General features: G+C 34.1%; 1 protein-coding gene across 1 annotated transcript; it reads left to right on the forward strand.

The window, feature by feature from the left end:
* The first annotated feature begins 3704 nt into the window (after positions 1-3704).
* On the forward strand, positions 3705-17858 carry LOC110798555 (DEAD-box ATP-dependent RNA helicase 57). The gene is made up of 12 exons (XM_022003744.2): positions 3705-3988; positions 4649-4766; positions 4865-4983; positions 5147-5238; positions 9549-9645; positions 9792-9872; positions 9965-10197; positions 10947-11141; positions 15190-15280; positions 15988-16110; positions 16675-16825; positions 17429-17858. The coding sequence occupies exons 1-12, from the start codon at positions 3911-3913 to the stop codon at positions 17632-17634; spliced, it is 1584 nt and encodes a 527-aa protein (XP_021859436.1). The 5' UTR covers positions 3705-3910; the 3' UTR covers positions 17635-17858.
* Positions 17859-19000: the final 1142 nt, after the last annotated feature.

Raw genomic sequence — 19000 nt, forward strand, 5'->3', positions numbered from 1 at the left:
AGAATTTGAGCTCCAATAGTAAGTGGATTAACTGGTGTTTTTTTCATTAGGATCAGCGCAATAAGATTTTGAGGAATATTACGTTTGTGCAAAACTGGAAATCTAGGATCAGTTAATGCTTCCTCTATTTTACAAATGGATGCTTATTGGGCAACAATTAGAGAAAGTGTCAATGCAGTAACCAGAGAGATAATCGACCCGACCAATTAGTTGTGAGAATGAGAATCATCACCTAACACTTTAAAACATGCAAAGTTCAAGTTACTATTGCAGCAATAGTGTGGTGCCGGTTTTCCCCCCACCCATATCTCTTTACTACTCATTTCCCTCCACCTTACGCATAGCTTGAGGGGTAGTTGAATAAGTAAAGTTTCAACTACAACAGTATCCTGGAGGCTCGGCATTTGTAAGAGGTTGTTGCAGATATTGACTCATTGGTGGGATTCATGGGTTCTATGTTTGGTGGGATTCATAATGGTAATTAGTGGGACTGCGATTGATGTGTGCCTGTATACTTGATGTATACTTGATGTTATTGAGTTCTCTTAGTTATAGTTGACCAAATGGCTCGATGAATATATGGACAAACAAATAAAATTTTATCTCGGATTTCTCTGGGGGTTGGCATTGATTACCAACTTGGTGGATTCTTCATATACGAAGTATATATATATATAAGTATATATATATATATATATATATATATATATATATATATATATATATATATATATATATATATATATATATATATATATATATATATATATATATATATATATATATATATATATATATGTCTTTTGGCATGGTTCATGCGTTCAACTTTTAAATGGCATGTTCTTTTAGCTTACCTTCTAGATTGGCCTTTTTTGAAGATTTTCTTGTTGATTTATTTCTATTCATGCGTTAAGTGTAATTTCTTTCCTATGACATTATAATGAGTGTCCGACTTTATTTTCCCTTCTTATATTTAGGTACTTCAATGTGGTAATGCAGCATGTGGCTACTTTTATGATGCTGACAGAGCCCAAGGAGAATATCCGTGCAGGAGATCCATTTGCTTGCCCGCTTCATTTGTGCTTTATTTGTAGACAACCATAGGATAAGACTGATCATAAATTGCAGATGGCTGTGAGACACTTTCCAAAAGCATGTCACCTATAGATAACTTTTATGCTAAATAAATTTCGTTATCTTTAAGAGTTTACTTTCTGTTGATTTGTAGCTAACTAAGTGTACATGTTTAGGTCGTTTCCTCAAATGATCTGATGCTCTATTAGCAACTTGCTACTTTCTCAAATGATACAATTCTTTTTGTGGCCAACATTGAGTCTCACATTGACCAATCTATCTTACTGGTATTGAACTAGCTGTTGGCGGTGGGATGTATCTTTAATGTTATGCAAAAACATTCAAAGCTGCAAATAAGTACTTCATATTCCAATTTAGATTTTTCTGAATAAATCAGATGAGAAATAGAGTATATTTTAGATATATTTGCAGTAGAATTTTGCTTCTTTTTTTTAACTTGGTTAGTTGGTCAGTAAAAATTATAATTTCAAGTACTACAATTTTGAATAATCATGCTGCAAATTTTCTTTACAGTTCTATATTCAAATTACAATTCAAGATTTGTGAAAATAATAAAACTAACAAATCATGTACCAACCGGGATAGAATTTGCCGCTTAATCGATATTCCAAGACTTTTGCTCAAATGTTTGGCATACTCACCAGCGTGAACAGGGGGCCTTATCATAATACTCAATGAGACCACATCTTTAAAACTAGCGCTAATGCTGCTTTTAAGAATGTGTTTCTTATTACAAATACAAAGTTATATTAATCAACTATAATTGAGAAACTTTAATAAAAGTAAGTGCATCATTAATTTATATACCTTGGGGGACGGCGCGCGATAGCGCGGCGGCCAACAACTAGTTAGTAAAAAAAAAATATGGTCAAAGTTGGTGTATGAATAGTGGCAAAACACAAAGTGTTGCAATTTTTTTTGAAACGGAGGAAATATATTGGAGATATATATAAATAAATAAAAATGTTTGTCAATGTAACCAACTGTTAAGATTAAATATCCCGGGGTAAACTTTTCTATTATAGGAAAGCATAAGAGCTGACAATGGGTTGGGTTGAGTCGGAATCAGGTCAACCCATTTATAAACGACTGGAAATTTTTCCAACCAACCCGACCTGTTTACTTAAAAGGATTGAGATTCTCAACCCAACCCAACCAGACTATAAACATGTTGACCTGAAGTTGACTCATTTAAGTTTTTTTTCATCTTTTAAGTGTAAATTGACTTGACTATATAATTGCGCGGTGATTTTTTTAGGCAAATCCATAGAAAAACTAATACTCTAATATGCATTTAACATGAACCAAAACGTCAAATAATTATTTAACTAGTTTGTGGCCCGGGCGTTGCTCCGGGTTTTACTTTTTGTGGGATGTACTTTTAAAAAAAATGTGCGTAGGTGGTGCCATTATCGGATTTCCATGCAAGATCAGGGGCCGGTCAACAAACTTTCTTCCCATATCCGAAAATCAAAACAAAGTCGAGTTCTCTTCTTCGTGATTAGTTGATTATTATACACTTGTCAATGTTTTCCTCTTCTGCACTCATATTTGCACTCATATTACACTCCATTACCCGAAGTTTTGTTTTTGTTTTTTAAGCTTATAAGTTGAGAAGAGAAGAATTGTACATTTATAAGTTAAGTAATTAATTCCCTTTTATTTTTGTTTTTCCGTTATTTTCGTGAATTCATTATTATTCATTTCAAAAAGGTTATATTTTATTATGTATAGAAGGAAATTTTAGTATTCACTACCTTAAAAATACACCACTTTTGTATTTATTTCCTTATAAAAAAATTTATTTTAAATTACTACTTTAAACTTCCAATTTTTTTTTTAATTTACTATCACTTTACAGTTTTCTTATTTCAGAATTAAGATATCTCTTTCGTTTCTTAATTGTTTAAAGTGATTCAAAGCTCATTATTTTCCTTTTTCTATAGGGATTTCATTGAGAACGTCATTTCAAAAAAATTCGTTTGATAATTCATAAATATTTTAAAAGTTTTACAAATAATATTTAATTTGTTTAAACTTTTACGAAATGTTAAAAAGTAAGATCCCTATGGAATTCTTACACATAAATGAGAAGAATGAGTTTTGAATCACTTAAAATGATTAAGAAACAAAAGAGATATCTCAATTTTAAAATGAGAAAACTGTAAAATGGCAGTGAATACAAAAAAATGGAACTTTAAATTAGTAATTTAAAACAAATTTTTCATAAGGTAGTAAATACAAAAGTGATTTATTTTTAAGGTAGTAAATACCAAAAAATCCTTTATAGAAAGATGTAACATCATTGTGGCTAGCTAGGATGGTAAGAATTGTACTTTTAATTCAAGAGGTCTAATGTTCAATCCTTACTAACACCTATTAATATATTAGTATAGATATTGAAGGCAAAATGAGAAACAAATCTTTAAAATAACTTTCAACTTGACCTAATTAAGCGGGTTGAGTTGGATTAACCTATTTAATTAAACGGGTTATAAATCTTAACCCAATCGTTTATTATTGGGTCGGTTTCGGGTTGAGTTGGTAGGTTGGGTCAGTTTATGCCCCGCTCAAGTTAGGCATATGACTATATGAGTGATGATATTACGAACTTACGACTGTACCATGACGCTTAAACCCTACTCTCTTGGACCAGTGTAGTTTTTGCTGCAGTGAATTGGGGTTTTTGTTCATCTTACTTTTCCAAATAATTCATACTTAAATTACATTGTTTTGGCCTCAATTCTTTTCAAAGTAAATTGCAGGGAAAAATACAGAATTAGGGTTTCCGATTCATTTTGGGTTTTCAATTAAAATGGAAGATACCTCCTTCCTATTTGCAGGCATTAAATTTGATAAGAATAAGTTCGCCAAAGATTTCGCCAAGTTTAAGGTAATCTTTTGTTTGCTCTGTAAAGTTTTTTGTTAAGGTAATCTTTTTGTTAAGTTCCATTGGTTTTAGTTCAAATTCAGAAAATTGAACTGGATGTAGAGACAATGTAGAGCGACTCAAATTTGTGTGATATTAATCTCAATTCTGATTGTGGTTTCTGACGTTACTAGGAAAAGAGATTTGTTTACTTATAAAATGGTGTAATTATGTTTGTTCGTGGAGGGCGATCGAAATGATGAGACTTCGGATCATTTTATTTTACTCTGTACTCTGTTGATCCATAACGGTTAATTAAGATTTTGGAGGAGACTATGTTAGATTAATTTTGAGTACATTTGACATGGATTGAAGAAACTGTGGTGTATATTGTTTAGTTTTTTGGAACAAAGAGATGTTCTTTCCTGACACAAATGAAACAGTAGGGAGTAAAATTTAAGATGCTAATTTCAGGATTCTGCTATTCGTGTACGTTGGTTACGTATTTTATTAACTCATTAAATGGAATGTTATAACTCAACTTGATCAACGATGATTTGATGGATATTGAGAAATGAGGATGCTGCCTTAATTCTGAAGCAATGGTAATTGCTTAAAATCTGAAGTTCATATACTTGGGTTTTGTTCACTCTTTCATTGATGTTTTTATCTTTCTCAACCCAGGTGAACAAAGAAAACAAAGATTTGGAAGTGAATCCAGGTTTAGTTAACAGTTCTAAGAATGAAGCCGAAGTAGGGAAAAAGTCCATTAGGAAGAGAAAAAGAAAGGGCGCTACTGGAGGTTAAATGATTTTCTGATGGCTTGGTTATATTGATCTGTGATTGAAACTTGAATGTACTGATCGCTTTTTTTGGCTTAATTTTATTGTTTGGTTTCAGAATCAGTGGAGGGGTTTAGCGTCTTTAATAAGAGTACAAATGCAGTCAATGAAGCTGCACAAAATGATGAGGAAGATGGGAAGCCTGATGAGAGGAAGGAGTTTTTCCAGCAACTTGAGGTCCTTTTCTGTTTTTTCCTCTGTTTTAATAATTGCTTTCCCTATTCTTACAAGCATGCTATCAGTGTATCCTGACTTGTGCTACTGCTGAGATTAGTATGTTGATTATGAAATGCTGAACCTTTCTTTCTATTTAATCATGTAATTTTTCCATGAACTTCAGCGTGATGCGCTTCTGCGGAAAGATCATAAAATTCATATTTCTGGGAGTAATGTTCCATCTCCTCTCCAAAGCTTTGAGGAGCTTAATACTAGGTAAAGCTTTGAATTTCAACTCTGACTAAATTGCTACTTCATATGAAACTCTAGTTCTGGTTTGAAATTAAATTTGCCTTTTGAATTCTTGTTTTTGGAATAGTTGTCATATCCAGTGTATAAAAAACACAAAGCGCACTAAAGCGATATAAGTCCTAGAGCCTAAGCGCAAGGCGCGCGCTTCATCGAAGTGAAGCGAAAATTTAAAAATTAAAAATTTAAAGGTGTTTTTTTTTACTATTAGCATATATATCTTACTTGCTTCCAACAATATATAAACGTCATATTTGCTTCCAAAAATATATTACATTTTGTTTTAACAAAAATAAAGCATATAACATAGTGTTTATCAAGAAGGTAGGGCCGATTGCTTTGACTGTTGTACTTCTTTTTCCTTTTCTTTTGGACTCTTGGCCCACTTTCTATTGCTAAGGATTAATAGGGTGTGGTCTAAAACACAATAGCAACATATAAAAAAAAAGCTTTCAACGTAAAGTAATAATTAAAAAAAGAATTTCAATGAAGCGCCAAAAAGCACGCCTTTTGCGCTTCACGCGCTTCATGGGCGCTTAATCACAAACTCTTCACTCATACCTAATTAAGCGCTTTGCCCTAGAGCTTCGCGCTTAAGCGCGCTTTTTTAACACTGGTCATATCAACTAGTAAAATTTGATCTCCATATCTACTTGAATGTATTTAATTTACCATGGAATAGAACCACAAAATATTGTAGGCTTGGGTACATTTCCTCTATTTTCGGTTACTTTTGCAATCTGATGTGCAGGCAAGGTTCATCAACTGCTAATTGTTTTAATACTATGGACACTGTTTTTAATGTCCATCTATGGTTGTAGTTATAGCCATAGTAGTAAGCTACACTTTTCTGTGTAAATATTGTGGGTCTAAAAGTTGAGCCCTAAGTAGCTGAAACCCATGCAAACATATCCAATTTGCTTAACAGCGCATTATGGGTGCAACAAGAAAAACTTGGGAAGAAATGACCCTGTATAAGTGCACATGAAAATGAGGTAGAATTCATCACTTGCACTTTTCCAGCATATTGTTAGTGTTGTGTTCAGTTAGCACAGGATTCTTGTATTTTTTATTTACAAGGCATTGAAAATCATGTGCTACATTTATTAGAGTGAGAGTCATAGTTAAGTATTCCATTTTGTGGGAATGCAAAGCATCGAGCAAAACCAGTGATGTCAAATTGGCAATTTTTGATTGGTCATGTTATAAGATTTTCAAACCTAGTCATCTTGGAAGGGTCAAATATAAGCTTGAAGCTTGAGATAAAGACTCCAACTCCTGCCATAACTTGTCAAGTAAAGAAGCATTTCCCGTTAATGTCATTACACACTAAACATGGTTTGGTTTGATGCCCTTTTACATAGGGTGAAACTGATAGTTGTATGCAATTCACCCCCATTTTAAAGAATATTGTTTGTAAGATGACAACAACAAATAAGAGGGATATAATATCCTCTTGTACAGCAAACCCATACCCAAAGCGTATGTAATACACCCACTTGGAGAAATGTAGCACATAGGTAGTGACGCAGGCACCAAAGACATCATTTTTCACTGAAGCCTGATTTTCTAAGCTCTCATGAGTACGCTCCCCTGAGAGTTCTTTTTGTTCTAGGAGACAATTTTATTTTGTATTATGTGTAATAAGATCCAAACAATGAAAGTATTGCACGCTATTTTCTTGAAGAAATAAACACTCTTAAATTCACTAGTCAAAGAAGAAAGCACTATTTTCTTTGAGAATAACTATTATCCACTCTGACAATAACCAGTGAGTTCTTTAGACCTTTCTTTAGTTTCTGGATTATACTGTTTTGATCGTTTTCGGGGTAATGGGTATCTAATTACCATTGATATCCTCAGGAGGTATTTGGTGGAAGTCCTATAGAACAGAGTCTAAATTTAAAAGTTAGGGGGCAGCAGTAGAGATTGGTACTTTATCCTATCAAAAATTTGAGTGTATAGTTGATGATAATAAATTTAGTCTAATTCAATTTCTTTAAGAATCAAATTACTATTAAAAGTTAAAGACCTGAAAAGAAAGAAAATGACGAATAAAGAAAAAAGCAAGAAAGAAGCGCAAATAATGAAATAGAAGCACAACTAAAAGGAAGCAAACCTCAAGGCCTTCAGCACCACTTATGTGAGAGACTGAGAACCTGAGAGGTACCGGTTCATCTGAGCTACATAGAAGGCCTTCTTTGCTTATAGCTTCCCCACTGAGTGCTTCGATGCCATCAGTGTTCCAGGTTCTGCAATCTTTCTGTTATTCAGCACAGGGGGATTTCTAGTATAACCACCCCTAAGGGAAGTCTGTATTCTCAAAATCACCCCTTGCTAAAAAAATTAAAAATAAACTCATATAACTACTATTTCGTCTACCCAAAGCCAACTTTAACTGCTCCATCTTAAACCTTTAATTTTTTCATGAAGTATACATAGTATAATTTTTAAACCGTTATTCCATCTGTATTTATTTATTTTGGCCATTTGGTATGTGGCACAAGAAAGAAAAAGGAGCGAGGGAGAGGAGATTTCATCATATGGGGTGGTTTATGTGGGCCAACAAGAAAGAGAGAATTTGAAAATTTAAGATGTGTGGGCAGTTTTGTTTATTCTAAAGTGCGGCACATTTTGAAAAAATCAGGGTTAAAAAAAAGACGAGAATATGTCCAAATAGGTAAGATATAAAAATACACTCTAATAAGAAAAGCAGGAAAAAATAATAAAATAATACTGGAGCTCAAAATGCAGTGTTTGATTGAATGAATGTGTTGTGCCTCTTCTGCATCTCCCTATCCACCCTCACCCCACCATGCCCCTTCTCCACTTAATTCTCTCTCTTCTCGCCTCACCTATGCTCGCTGCCCAACCCACTCACATCCCTGCAGCAAGCAGGACAAGCACTGAAGCATGTGAATAGAATTGGCGGTGGAGAGATCCGTCAATTGTTAATGTTGGTCACAGTAACAGCTTGAAAACACTAAAGGAAGAGAGAAAAAGAGGGGAGGGGGTTGTAATTATAAAAACCATTTCCTGCTTTTTGCTTAACCACTTCCTATCGGGTTTGGGTGCCTCACCCTCACTAGCTTCTTCTATCTTGGAGTTGCTTTGCAATAAAACCACTAGATCGGTGTGTTTTTCTAGTTCGATTTTTTGTTTTCTTAGGATTCTTAACAGTAGACTGTCCGATAACTAAGGCTTTTATGATACCTTAGACTTCATGATACCTTGATTTTGGTGCTCGAGTAATTTCAGGATGCTTGGCCTTGCTTTGATCTCTGTGCGTGTGAGAAGTCATTGTCTTCTGGTGTCTTAATTAATTCGTTTTTATTTCTGTTTCAATGAGAGAGAAAGGGTGGTGGGTGGTTAGTCTTGGAGGAAGAGAGAAAATGAAGGTGGATGAAGTTGTGGTGGGGAGAGTAGAGAAAATGGAATCTCGGGTGGAGTTTGACTTGGGTGGAACAACATGTTTTTAAGGATTTGACTTGGGATGGCCATGGCAAACTTTAATGGGTGGTTTTTAGTAGACAGATAGAACTTATGGGTGGGTGATAATGGGAAAATATCGCTCACCTATGAAGCAAGGATACTAGTGACAGTCATGTTTTCTATTCTCGAAAGTCCGGAACTTAGACACTCATAAGCTTAAGGAAACTCAAGGTGAACCGTATTCTTTGAAAAGGCCAGCATGTTTTTCTCCTCAAGGAACTTTAGAGTCAAAAAATTACTTTTAATGCAAAACTCACTTTAATTTAAATATACCAAACTAATTAATACGTTTTTTCAGTACATGTTTATTAAAATAAAAGAAATTATTTTTAGGTACATACGCAAAGTTATTGTTATATTGCTTTAGGCATTGCGTTTCCACGTTCCCTATCTTTATGGAAATTGTCTCTCTCTCTTTCCACATATGCCTGCTGCATAGCCACTTACTTAGGGGTGGATTTTAGTTAATTTTTTTTAAGGATTATTGTCTGCAGATGGAACAAAAATTTCCTTGTGTCAACTTCTCGTAGATAGGTGGCTGTTATGCTCATTACAAAACCTGTTGAAGTTTTCTTTCTTGCAGTGAAGTAAGAAACGATTGGATTGGTATCAGTTTCCTACTTTAATATTTTTTGCGCTCAACCTATGGCTCATAGATAGGGATGTAAATCATGTAATAAGAAAAAAAGAGAAGAACAGAAAAGAAAAAGAAAGCAGTAGAAGTGATATTTTGTAAATTCGTGTCTAATGTGAAAACATAACTTTGTCTTTGTTTTTTTGGACAGATATGGTTGCAAACCCTATATATTGCGAAATTTAGCTGAACTTGGATACAAGGAGCCTACACCAATTCAAAGGCAGGCTATTCCAGTCCTTCTATCTGTATGCCTTCTGTTCAACCTATCCTAGACAATCTTGGTTTATGGCTCTTCTGTTCACATGTTCCTTGGTCTTTTGTTGATTTCCAGCAAAAAATCTAACTTATTTTCTTCTTCATTTTGCATGCTTTGAATTAAACATTTCTGCAGGGACGTGAATGTTTTGCTTGTGCACCCACTGGTTCTGGCAAAACCTTAGCATTCATTTGTCCCATATTAATGAAACTTAAGGTATGCATCCTGTGTTTCATCTTTCACATATGTTGATATGTGGATAAAAAGGGATTTTATGGGGATGTGATTGTTTGCTGTTTAATAAGCAGCATGGGTTAAAAGATGGTGTTCGTGCTGTTGTTGTTTGCCCTACTCGTGAGTTAGCTGCTCAAACGACTCGAGAAAGCAAGAAACTTGCTCAAGGAAAGAATTTTTATATCAAATTGATGACTAAGGAGCTTTCAAGAAGCGCTGATTTCTCAAAAGTGCCTTGTGATATACTTATATCAACGCCACTTCGCTTAGAATCTTCAATCCGCCAAAGGAAGCTTGATTTAAGCAGGTATGTGTATTTTCCAATTTATGCTGAATTTATTTTTAGGGGATTTGGCGATGAGCTGTGTTCTTTGTTTTGAATAGTGCCAAATCACCTAAGACGGGAGTCAGAATATAAAATCTGAAACAAATGATAGAATATTCACTTGTTGTCTCGTCAGAAGATTATTTAAATACATTTATCAATTATATACACTTATATATTTAATCTGAACAGAATGGTTTGGGGGAAGAAATTATTTTTAATATTTTCTGAACCAATGATAACTGTGGCTGATGTATTGCAGGGTTGCATTTGTGTTGTCAGCATCTTTTCATTGTTATTTGTTTTACTTTAGTTCTAAATCAGATCTGTTGCTAGTATAACTATTTATACTTTTTTTTTTTTTTTATTTACTCATTTTCCTTTCTGGAACGTTTCTTTTTAATCTAAATCTACGCACTTTTAATTTACCTTTTTTAGACAATTGACCCAACACTTTACTTACATATACTACTTTATGCATGTCATTATCGTAGCTTGATCTTCTCTCTCTTTTAAAATTGTATGGGAACCTTGGTTTTGATGAAATGACAAGTGTGTAGATTAAATAAAACGGAGGAAGTATATCTTTAGCAAATTTTAAATTTGGTCTTGTAATTGAAAATTAAAAAAGTTGACAAATTGTTTTTTACCACTATAAAATTGTCCGTTCATTGAACGGGCTCAAAAGCTAGTTTAAAATAAAATTTGACCATCCATTTTTCTTTCTGCAGGGTTGAATTCCTTGTTCTCGATGAATCAGATCAGCTATTTGAACTTGGTTTTATGCAGCAGATTGATTTCATCGTTAAAGCCAGCTCAAATCCGTCAGTTATTAGAATGTTGTTTAGTGCGACTTTACCTGACACTGTTGAAGACCTTGCGCGGACATTAATGCATGATGCTGTGCGGATTATTGTTGGCCGAAAGTAAGTACAAGTTTGATGGTGTTATGTTGCACATATTACTGTTTTCCATTTGAAAACAATTCTTGTTTGACATGGAAGTGAAAACTTGAAGGGAATCTTAGCCTGTGGCGTTGTAGAGCAGTTAGATAACTGAAACTGTGAATCACATCTTTAGCAAGGTTTTGAGGAGGTGTAACAGTAATTCATATCCCTAATATGACAAGACTAGTATAAAAAGGGTTTTTTCTTAAAGATCTTCATAATTTGAAAGAGGCGGATCTTTTAATGAAAAGTACTTGAATTAGAGTAGTGGTTGAAGAACCTAGTATCAGGACTAAATGAGAAAGAAGGGGAATGAAGGAATATATAGCTGGCAGGAATAATACCCTCATAGATGTACATAACATTAAAGTCGCATAGAGTAGATGCTCATAAGAACAGAGAAAGAGGGAGAGAAGAGACACACATTGTAAGTGCCCGGACTAAAACTGTTCTTAGGAGTTCCTTTACTTGAGGTGGCTACTCGATTGGTAGAGTGTCCTAGATCTTAATCAATGGCCCTATCCAGCTGTCCTTGGAATCCTTTGAGAGGCCAGCTCTGCTTGACCCCCTTCTCCCATTTCTGCATCTATCTACCTCTTATTTGCATTCTGTTATAATTTGCTCTCCTCTATGCCTGCTTTTGACACGTTTGTATCTAAACTTTGTTTGTCATTTCTTGCCTCCAGCCAAAGAGGTCTCACTTTTCTCTTTTATTATCTCATTAATAATCTTCATTTTACCGCTCTTACTAGCGTTTTCAATTTAAAAAGCATTTTCCTCTGCGAGCTTATGAAATCAGCTGTTTTATACTCCCTCTGTCCCTATTTGTTTGCCTCATATTCTATTTTAGTCTGCCCCTTAAAGATTGCCCCATTTCCTTATATAGTAATAGGTCCCCACCATTTACCCACTTGTATACATTCATAAAAGTTAAAGGGGCAATGTTACCCGCATCTTCTTGCAAACTTTTGTCCCAAGCCTTAATAAAGAAAATTTTGCCTATGGGACAAACAAATAGAGACAAAGGGAGTATTAAATTGTAGAGAATATTTTTTTTCCGTGGAAGGGTTAGACCAAATAATTTTAATGTTAAAAGTGATCTCAATGTAATTGGATCAAAGTGTGCTTCCTTGCTCATGTCCTCTCGCAAGTGAACAATTCTAAGGGGAGGCCCCTCTTGCTTCCGAGTTGAATTATCGTCTTTGCTTCCAGGTCTTTGGATATAATAGCAACAGAATGTGTAAACACATTGCAACGCTACAATATTTAGTCTTCTTTTTTGGTATGATTGATTTGTAGTGCATCTGTGCGTGTATATGTGTGTGTAGAACATGATTTTACTCAAATTTTGCTAGAAGTGTGTGACATGGGGTTTGTATCCAAGTTTCACACACAACCATTTTTTGAAAATTTGCATGATTTTGTCAAAATGAAGTGTCATACGCTCATACTACCTCGGGTATCTGGCATGGATGTTTGAGGTAATATGAAGATTTGGAGTAACATACTTTCTTCCTTCTTGATAGATGCATCGTTTTGACTTTTTATACTGTTTATAAACAACTTTGGTCATCATTGTTTGTAATTATGTATTAGTTAAAATTATTTAAAAAATGATATTTTGAAAATATACATTAAGATTAACCAAACAATTAAATGATGAAATTTATCTTTACGTAAATAGTAATTAAACGTGCTCAAAGTTAGTATATGAATAGTTTGACTTTTTGGACTATTTATATACAACTTTGAGCATTTAGAAATAGTTGCACCCTAAGTTACCTTGACTCGAGTACTCATATCGGACACGGGTATGTGTCCAAGTGTCCGACACGGTTATTTTGTGAAAAAATTGCATGATTTTGGTCCAAAATGAAATGTCGAAGTGTCCATACCCATGTCCGAGTGTTGAGGATTCGACACGGGTATTTGAGGTAAAATTAAGAGCCCGAGTAACATAGGTTGCACCGTTTTGACCTGTGCGCTATTCATATATTAATTTTGGTTCTCTTTTTACACGTACATAAAAAATAAATATTCTCACATAAAAAAGTTGTTAGATTTGTCTCAATGTCTACTGTCAAAATATAAAACAATTTTTACTAATAAATAATTAAAGATATTAATAGTCAAAGTGGTACATTGGAAAACGTGAAAGTCAAAGTGGTTTAACTATTTCTAAATGAAGGAAGTATTAGTTAATTATAAAATATTATTTTTTCAAATATACATTGTGATTAACCTTAATAATGAAATTTATTTTTATATAATACTCCATCCGTTCCATAAAGGTGGTCCAATTTTTATTTTTTATGCTTGCTAATGCACATTTATATCATTTTTCTCTATTATATGTTTGTAAAAATTAGGAAATTTTTTCTAATAATCCAACCTTTAGACCGTTTTCTTAAACCAGTCTCACATTTTAGTTAACTAAAAATAGTCCAACTTTTGAGGGGTACCTTCCCAAATTGGTCCCTTGTGGTCAATCTGAAAAGCATGTAATTTTTTTCTAATTACTTCTCCAACTCACTACGATCATCCAAACTAAAACCCCCACCATACACTACTCCTGTGAGATACGGTATGTACCAACCAGACAACTACCCCTTCCATTTCTCGAATTTCTGCACCCCATTTCCCAATAAAAATTGAAAATTTTTTGTCAAAAAAATAATAGCAGTTGAACAAAGTAAGACTTGTGTGAAATATGTATTTAAATAATCGATTTTTTTGCCATTTCTTCTAAAATTTGAGCTAATTATAAGCTTGTTTGCACCAAAGACGGTGGCTGGATTAAACCGAATTCGACTAACAAGGTAATCAAATATGCATAGATTAACAAGGCAACAAAATCAAACCTATTTCCAAAAAAGATCAAATTCAAAACCTCGGATTAATTTGAAAAGGAAAAATTAGTCAGAACAAACAACCATTTTATGTTAGAAAAATCACTAGGAAGATATAACAAAACTGGAATGGTTTTTCGTCCCAAAAAGGCCGAGCTTGGTGGATGTGAACTGTGTAGTTGTTGGAGGATAGAGAAAAGATGGCACTGCCGCGTAGGAGGAGAGTGAAAAAGGGAGGAGCAGTGAGAGGCGAGGCGGTGTATGAGGAGGACAGATGTGCAGCGAGACTGCGAGAGTGGAGGAGGATGCGGAGAGAGGTGGTGAGGGTGGAAAGGGAGACAACAATGATCGAAATGTTTGCCAGAAAGGAAGTTGAGGATGCCAGAAGGAAAGGGGGAGGTGATATGGGAGTAAAAAATGTTAGCCAATTAAAATATGACATGTGTCACTTTGCCTACCATACAAGTAAACAACAGGTTAAGGTCCGATTTGAGAAGATACCTACCAACTGTTGATTATTCTTAGTTAACTAAAATGTGGGACTGTTTTAAGAAGACCACTCAAAGGTTGGATTATTAGAATAGTATTCACTGAGACGAATCAAATAAGACTCCATATAAATATATATGATATATATTTTATATATTGGAAAGGATTTAAAAGATTTTCTTCAATTATGAATAATATCAACATTATGAACTGGAACATCTTTATGGAACGGAGGAAGTAGTAAATAAACGTGTTCAAACTTCAAAGTTAGTATTCCCTCCTTTTCCGAATAATGCACATTTGCCAATGCACAACTTTGACCATTCTATTATCAAAAGTTATAACTTATAAAAAGTTGAATATTATAAAATGTTCATTGTGTTTAATCCAACAACATATTATTTGACAACACACACATAAAGAAATCAAGTAAAAGTTAGCATGTGAATAGTGTAAAAGTCTAAGTGATGGATTTATTCAGAAGAAACGGAGGGAGTATATGAATAGTATAAAAGTCAAAGTGATGCAGCTATTTGGAAACGGAGATAGTAGTAAATAACTATATATTTCCAGTTTTTGTAGTTCTCAATCAGTAATTTTTGCCTAGATTTCTGCTTTTATTTTGTTTTGGTATAAAGCTTTCCCCTTCAGTTATCTGACATTGCTTGTTGTTATTTTCCTTTGATTAGGAATACAGCTTCTGCATCAATAAAGCAGAAGTTGGTTTTTGCTGGAAGTGAAGAAGGGAAGTTTCTTGCACTGCGTCAAAATTTTTCTGAGGTAAGATTATGAGATAGTGTAATTGTAGCAGCGAGAAAGCTTCTTGTTATCCAATATTCAAATCTTAGTTGGTTATTCTATAACAAACGCATAGATGCCAGCAAAAAATAGGACCACGGATAGTTTTAATGTTTTCTTGTTTAATTTTTATGAGACTTTGTCATTTCTGATCCAGGATCAAGTTCACATAATATATTGAAATAGATGCTACCTGGAAGTTTGTGTATATGGGTTGAGTTATGTTAATAATTTGCACGTTGAATATTGTAAATTTGTAATGGGCATGCATTTTTCCAGTCCGAAAACACAAAAGGTGCCCCGCTTCAGCTAGAACTAAAAGCCACAATGGGCCACAATTTAATGCAAATTTGCATATATTATTTTTCATCCTTTTCAGACTCATAGATGCTATTAACATAACGGACTTTTCTGGCTATAACTCACATGATGCAAAAAAAAAAAGGTATTCTCGTCTGTAGATGAAGAGTAAAAGCTCCATTCTAATTTGGGGGTTTGATAGCTCAATTGTCCTACAGCAGGTATGTCATAACAAAATGTGGTGCATTTGATTGTAGGACTTGTTATGTGACCATACACGAAAAAATTGCATGCTTTAGATTCTACTCCTAGGTTGCACCGATCTGATGGCGTCGTGGCATTGAACATCTTTTTTCATACTAGTACATCTTTTTTTCTTCCCTGAGCAGAGTTTGAATCCACCAGTCTTAATCTTTGTGCAAAGCATGGAACGTGCTAAAGAGCTCTATAGAGAACTGGCGTTTAGTGATATCAAAGTGGATGTCATCCATAGTGATTTGCAAGAAGCACAGGTAATGTCTATTCTTTGTCCAGTAAGTTGCTTCTTTATTCGGTATCCTGTCTATGATGAATACAGTGTTATGCACATGATTTATGGCCTACTTCCTTCAGCACTATCGTCAATTAGAGCCACAAAACATGTATTTGGAATTTGGATCATGTATGTGAAACTACTTTTGTGATTCAGGATAGGGATGCAAAGCAAATCCATATGGAAGTAAACTCCTTCCGTATATCAGTGTCTTTGTGACACGGAAATGGAAAATATTGCTAAATACTGAAGAAAAGTTGCTTGTTGTATACAAACTCCAATTTAGATGAATTCTTAAAGAAGGTTGAAATATTATGGGAAATGATCAGAAAGGGTTTTTGTTTAAATCAGTTGATGGTGAAGTGAGAATAGTTGTACTAATGTTTTAATACCCATTTTGTTTTTGTAACATTTTTATTGGATGTGGCAATAATTACTGAGCTGACTGTCTTTCCCTTTTCCGGTGGAAACATACTTTTGTGGCATAGTTGGTTCTTCTAACCGTTTTCCATTATCCCTGTGTTGTCTGTTGAACTATGTTCAGCGGGAGAATGCTGTTGATAATTTCAGGTCTGGTAAAACTTGGGTTTTGATTGCTACGGACGTTGTTGCTCGTGGGATGGACTTCAAAGGTCTCAACTGTGTGATTAATTATGATTTTCCAGACTCAGCTGCTTCTTACATCCACAGAGTTGGTGAGTTGAGTACAATTCCTAATGTGATTTATCCTGCTCAATATGCGGAGTCAACGTTTGTGATTTTATGTTCTGATGAACTGTGCAATTTCCTAATGTTCTTTCTCCAAGGAAAAGGTGTTATGGACTTCATAGGAGCTTAATTTTGTAATTTCAAATCCTTTGATTGTTTGATCATCTCTGAGTGATTGTGTCATTCATTCTGCTTAAAACCACCAATTAAAAGACTTCTGCTTGTCACCCTTAAGATAGTGTGATTAGAAGATCTTTATGATCACAACATTTGATCCTAATCTTTACTACCTACTGGTGAATGCTGTCATAATTATTGTTAACGGCCACAGGTCACTATTTTGGTTTAAAAAATAAGTGTTGTAACTAGTTATCTGAACATTTGAGTTCTTGATTAATTCTCAGGATTGTATTATACTATTATTTTAGATGCAATATGAGTATGAATCACCATTCATCATGCACGAAATACTTGGCTACCAATGCGTGCTTGATATTTTTTTTTGTTTTTTGTCCATTTGTGTGTGTGTGTGTGTTGGTGTTAGAGTTAGAGTTTGTTATACTTGGATTTTGAGTTGGTGTTATCTGTAGGTCGAGCTGGTAGAGCTGGAAGAGAAGGAGAAGCCATTACCTTTTATACAGAAGTAGATGTACCATATTTGCGTAATGTGGCTAATATTATGTCAGAGTCTGGGAGTGAGGTACCATCTTGGATCATGTCCAAGCCAAAAGCCAAATGGAAGAAGCATCGTCCTGTCAGGAATTCTATATTTTCTGGTCCCGTCGATCGTATGTAGTTTGATGACAATTTAAGGAAAGATGTAATTCTGCATGTATTTATTTTTGTTACTGTTTTTTCCAGAGTCCCATCCGAATTTAGTGTAGGATACAATCATACTTTTTCAGTTTCCCTTTTCTTTTAGGATTATAGAATTAGTTCTAGACTTTTTTTTCCAGTCGTTAGTAACTTTCTTGTTGATAGAATTTTTGTTCTCTTGAAATGCATTGACACGATTACTCAGGATGAGCTCCATCAAAAATCATTATTCATAGGGTCCCGCTGCTATCTAGTGCTCATCGAACAATCGTACTCCCTTGCCCTCAAAATTCCTTTTCCCCATTATATTATATACTTCCTCCGATTTATATGAACGTCATGCTTATGTCTTTATAATGTTCTTTAAGGATTGTGTTTATGCTGACCTGATTTTATAAACTAATCGGTATGCATGAAAGCCTTTGCTAGTTTGATAGACCGTCTCCGATGAAATCTTGAGCTCATAGTACGAGATTGTCATAATAAATGAATTTTAAGGATTACTTGAGTATTCTACTTGTTTAATAAATATTTTATAAAAGTGAGTCTTTATTTTCACTAAATATATATTTTTGGAATTATAATTTTGTATATAACGCATGTTTCTATTTTGGTAGAAAAAGAATTTTCAAACTGGATCTCACAAAGTAAATGGGAGTTTAGTCCATTGCCAACGGGTTTGCCCCTTTTGATGCTCCTTACTCCTTGATCCTACGTGTTAAGATAGAGTCAAGATACAAAAGAAGTTGGCGGATGTAGTTGACATTAATGAGAATTAAGGTTCAATATACAATTTTATATTTCGAAATGGTAATATGCAAGATTTTGCATTTGTATAAATTTTAGATGGTACAAAAAAAAAAATCAAGTAATCATGTTAAAAAGCAATCATAAATAGAAAAAGTTGTTTCACGGCGCTTCTTCAGATCGAGCGCGGTCCAAATGACATCTAACCGTAATAAAACCATTTTGGTGGTTTGTGATTTTGACCAAGTCGTCGGTTTGTGTTTTAGGTGCGATTTATTATGAAAGCAAACCGCAATTGAATTTGGTTTATAGTTTACACCGCAAACTACATTAAACCTTTAAAAAACTTGTATCATTTTGGTTTATTTTCAAGAAATTAAAAGGATAAAACATTAATGTAGGGTTACTATTTACTCAAAACATCTAAAATAAATCATAATTGTCCTTGATTAATTTTTTTGTAAAAATAAGCTAAAGTTTTTTTTTTTAAAATGTGGTTAAAAATGCAAACCATGCCATGATATACCACATTTTGCGATGCGTGCGACCTAGGCAGGGTGCTCCCGAAAAACTATGCTTAAACAACTTGAGAGGTGCAA

This window comes from Spinacia oleracea, chromosome 2, assembly GCF_020520425.1.
Source record: "Spinacia oleracea cultivar Varoflay chromosome 2, BTI_SOV_V1, whole genome shotgun sequence".
Lineage (NCBI taxonomy): Eukaryota > Viridiplantae > Streptophyta > Magnoliopsida > Caryophyllales > Amaranthaceae > Spinacia > Spinacia oleracea.